Here is a 4,454-nt window from a genome sequence, read left to right on the forward strand (position 1 = left end):
GGCAGTGGGAGTTGGTGGGGAGAACAGACCAGGCCAAATCCTTGGGACAAAGAGGAAGCCCCCCCTCCCCGCGCATGAGCATGCACACACATACACACACACATCCCAACCTGGGCGGAGGCTCCTCAGACACAGGTTGGAGATGCTACTGAAGCCCTGGCCTCAGGAAGGGGGTGGGGGCCTTTGAGCTCAAAGCCTGTGTCTCCTGGCAGGGAGTTCCCTAGTTCCCTTCCTTCAGGGAGAAGCAGGAGGAGCCGCTGGCTGTGGGGGTGGGGAAGGAACAAGGGTTCAGAAGTTGCTGAAAATCTCTCGCTTCTTGTTCCAGTCCATCTGCGGTGCTCTCTTGTTGACTCGCTTGGCCCGGGCCTTCTCCTTGGCTTCTGCCGCCGTGGGGCTTAGGTGGAGCCCACTCTCCTGGAATGGGTCCCTCTTGGCCATGTCATTGTCCTGTGGGGGCAGAGATGAGCCCAAGATGGAGCAAAACCACTGGGTCTTCCCAGGAGGCATCCACCTCCACCTCTGCCCTTGCTTATTAGGAAAAGGGGAAGGAGGGCGAAATAGGCCCTGCACACCCATGAGCTAAATGCACGGTTCTACCTTTGTCCATCAATGTCATGCACTCCTCTGATGCATGCAGAGCAAAGGTGGGCTCCCAGCCTCTCCCCTCCCTCTCAGAGAGGGGGGCAGGGCAGGGGCTGAGCCCATCTGAACAGGAGCTCGGCAGGAGGTGGGCATCAAGCCCTTCCCTCCAGAAGTCATCTCGCTGAAAGCAGAAGACTCAGTCTACAATAAGCTCCCAATTTTCCAGGAACCGATGAACCAATCTGTAAACTGGCCCTTACTGTTCGCTCAATGGCTCAACATCAGAAATGGATAGGGTTTTATCAGCAGAAATGACAGTAGAGAAGATGCATTGCCATTTGCTTTATGCTCCCCTAATAACCCCTCAGCCTTGCCATCTGCCCAAACAGATGGACCCTCTATCACAATGTGTGCTCCATAAGAGCGGGGAATATCTTTCCTTTCTCTTTGTATTCCCAACTTAGCCCAGCATTTTGCATCCAGTACATACTTTTTTAAAAATCCCTTACCTCCTGACTTAGACTCAATACTAAGGATCAGTTCCAAGGCAGAAGAGCAATTAAGTGATTTGTCCAGGGTCACCAAGCTAGGAAGTGTCAGAGGGCAGATTTGAACCCTGGACCTCCTGTCTCCAGATCTATATCTGCTGAGCCACCTAGCTGCCCTTCTGTACACAATACTTTTTTTTTTCATTCATTCATCTGAGCTCTCTAATTCTTTACTGCAATAGTTTATCTAGGGCAATGTGGGGTTGCCAAAAAATCAGAGATTCTCAGAATTGAAAGGGCCCTCAAAGGTCATCTAGTCCAACCCATAATTCAACAGGAATCCCTTCCAAAACATCTCTGACAAGAGGTTATCCAAACTGAAGAAGTCGCCATATAATGAGATAATCCTTCCTATTGTTGGACAGCTCTCCAACCTAGCCCTCATCCCCTTTCTCCTTTTAAGACCTAAAGGTGTGAGTCTTTATCAGATTTTTGCCAGCTGGGGACAGTAGAGGTTGTGGTAATTCAGAGGTGATCAAAGATAGTTGGGTAGGTGCATGCATTGGCTGGTCAGTTACCTCTGTGTCCTTGTCCACATTCTGCAGGTCACTCCGAGATGAGCAAGTAGAGCCACCATTGATCTGAGGAATGATGGGGTTAATCACTCTCAGGCCTGTCCTTGAACCCCAGGAGTCTCTGATGTTGAGTGTGATTTCCCCACAAACACACATACATCAGAGCCCTGCCCTCATGCCAGGCCCACCAGGAGGAAACTCTGGAGATAGTTGCCACCATTCCAAGGGGAGGAAAAATGAAGTCTTATAGGAGAACTCTGATCTGAAGCAAAGATCAGGAGGACTCCACTGTTCAGGCTCTCATCCCATGTCCCATGGCATATACCCACTGCAGATTCAAGTAGGGTGGAAGCCCCAAATGGCCATGGTACCCAGGTACCCAGTGTCATAGACCTAGTGTTCATCTCCTTCCCCTTCCCCTTCCCCTTTTACCACACAGATTCCTCCCAGGTCTTTGGTCATTTGCTTGCTCACCTGGGGTGGGCTCATCCCGTTGGTAATCAAGGAAGGCAGTGGACCTGCAGACAGAACCCATTGTTGACATGGGGTTAGCCCTCCCCCCGGGAGGCTCAGAACATAATTCCCCACCCCAACCCTCTGTGGTGCCTCACCTCTGGAAAGCAATTCCCCAAATGCCAGAGGTCCCTTGGGTAGACAGGGATATGATCAGAAGTTCTCAGGATAGAAAAGGGCAGTCCCTGAAGGTTTCTAAAATGGCCATTGCAAAAAGTCTCCAGGATAGATGAGACCAGGGTTGTGGGCACACAAAATGGATGGAGATAAGTATCCCCAGGAAAGATGGGAGGAAGGTTGGATACTCTTAGAACAGACAGGGCCAAATTTACCCTAAATGGACAGGAGTGGGGGTCCCCGAGAGAGATGGGGTTCCTTGGATCCCGTCTGGGCTGCTCTCCCTCCAAACATACCCGTAACATGTTCTTCAGTAGGCACCACCCGTAGCCTCTTGAAATAGGCATCCGTCTCAGGGTCAACCACAAGCAGCCGGGCCTCGTCTTCGTGGGCCTTGATGCTGGACACAACTTCAGCATGACGAAGTCCCTCCACATTTCGGCCATTTACCTGTAGGACCAGGGACGAGAGTGAGGCCAGATTTGGGGAGTGAAAGAGAAGATGGGCCCTTAAGAGTACCAGGCCCAGGGACTCCCTAGGCATGACTTCAACCTAATTAGGATCGTTTACAATCCGGCCCATCACCTTCAGTGCCGGAGATGGGAACAAAACCCAAGATAACTCCTCTGGGGTGAAGTGGGAGAGGAGTCTGGGAAATGAGGGGCAGAGACATCAGGGGAGAAGAGTCAGGGGCCAGAGCTAGCCCCCTACCCTACTTCCCCACGGCCTGTCTATCCCCATCCTTTGTTTCCTCCCCCACCCTCGGCACCAGCTTGGACATCAAATATTTATCAGAGCCACCAACACAGCCAAGGCTACGACTAACGCCACACAGCTCAGGTTCCTAACGCAGCAGGTCAGCCTCCCCCTCCCCCAGCTCCCTGCACACACACACACACACACACACACACACACACACACACACACACACACACACACACCCCAGAGCCCGGGCCCTCAGCTCCCCTGCAGCTCACCTCGATTAGCCGGTCCTGGGCTCGAAGGCCAGAGTGGGCAGCGGGTGAGCCGGCATCCACGGCACGAATGTACTGGCCGGGCCGGGACTTCTCGCTGTGCAGATTGAAGCCGTAGCCGTTGGGGCCTTTGTGGAGGTGGCAGAGACGTGGGCGCAGCTCCCGGGGAGTTCCAGGCACATCCTGGGAAAAGATGGATGGACAGAGAGGGAAGCCTCAGACCCAGGTCAGACCCAGGGACTCTCCACACCTCGCCCCACTGTGCAGATACACATCCTTTTAGGTCCCCCAAGACTCCACCTCTCAGATCCACGCTACCCGGTGGGCTATCCCTGTGTACGCCCCCCTCCCCTCCCAGTGGCTGAGAACAAAGGAAGGGCCCCAGCAAGGCCCAAGGACCGTCCTTCAGGCACACCTGCCCCCCACACACACACCGACGCTTGCTATGCCCAGGTCCTCCTCCCTTCCCTCCCCCCTTGGTGCTACCCCAGTGGTGCCCTGGTCCCACCCCCACCTCACTCCTTCCTGCCAGGACGCCCCCAGTACCCAGGAAAGACTGGCCAGGGGCCAGCACGGCCTCCCGTCCAGCTGTCCGCATCTGAGTGCCTCCACATCCAGGCACAGTCACCGGGACAACTCTGCTGAGGAATGCAGGGTCACAGGCCAGGGCAAGGGGAGGGAAGGATGCTTCCCAGGCTCAGCTCTCTCTCTGGGCAAAATCTCCCCCACCCCTACGAGCTCCCTGCCTCACCTCCAGGTCCTGGCTCTTGGCAAGAGATATGTCAGACCACGTATATTTCTGTCTGTCTGTCCACATCCCCCCGGGGAACGGAAAACTCTTTCTGAGTGTGCAAAGGCACAACGGGGTGAAAATAGTCCTCGCCTCTCGCTCCCTCCCCTGCCTGAGCCTCCCTTTCATCCATGTTCCAACCAAGGGGGTTGGACTAGAGGGTCTCTGCGTCTCATCTGGCTCTGACATACTACAGTCCTCGATCCATGTGTATACGTGTCTGTGTGAGGATTCGTGTCTGTCTGTGTCCATGTGTGTTGGAGGGAATCGGAATGGTTTCTGGGATCCTGGCTCTGGCCCTTTGGTTGTTTTTTCTAAACATTCCATCTGTAGTCTGAGCCTCCCCCAGCTGACACATGCACTACACACACACACACACACACACACACACACACACACACACACACACACACAC

General features: G+C 54.2%; 1 protein-coding gene across 1 annotated transcript in view; it reads right to left on the minus strand.

Annotated features, from left to right (window-relative positions):
- Nucleotides 1–6: 6 nt before the first annotated feature.
- The window catches only part of SLC9A3R2 (SLC9A3 regulator 2), a 35,147-nt gene continuing 30,699 nt past the window's right edge, over nt 7–4,454 (minus strand). Inside the window, exons 3-7 of the mRNA XM_044657281.1 lie at nt 3,253–3,432; nt 2,572–2,725; nt 2,120–2,163; nt 1,649–1,711; nt 7–447 (exon numbers count right to left, since the gene is read on the minus strand). Coding sequence (XP_044513216.1) covers nt 289–447; nt 1,649–1,711; nt 2,120–2,163; nt 2,572–2,725; nt 3,253–3,432 — 600 coding nt within the window. The 3' untranslated portion in view covers nt 7–288. The remainder of the gene's footprint in view (nt 448–1,648; nt 1,712–2,119; nt 2,164–2,571; nt 2,726–3,252; nt 3,433–4,454) is intronic.

The sequence above is a fragment of the Gracilinanus agilis genome, chromosome 1 (genome assembly GCF_016433145.1).
Source record: "Gracilinanus agilis isolate LMUSP501 chromosome 1, AgileGrace, whole genome shotgun sequence".
NCBI classification, from domain to species: Eukaryota; Metazoa; Chordata; class Mammalia; order Didelphimorphia; family Didelphidae; genus Gracilinanus; species Gracilinanus agilis.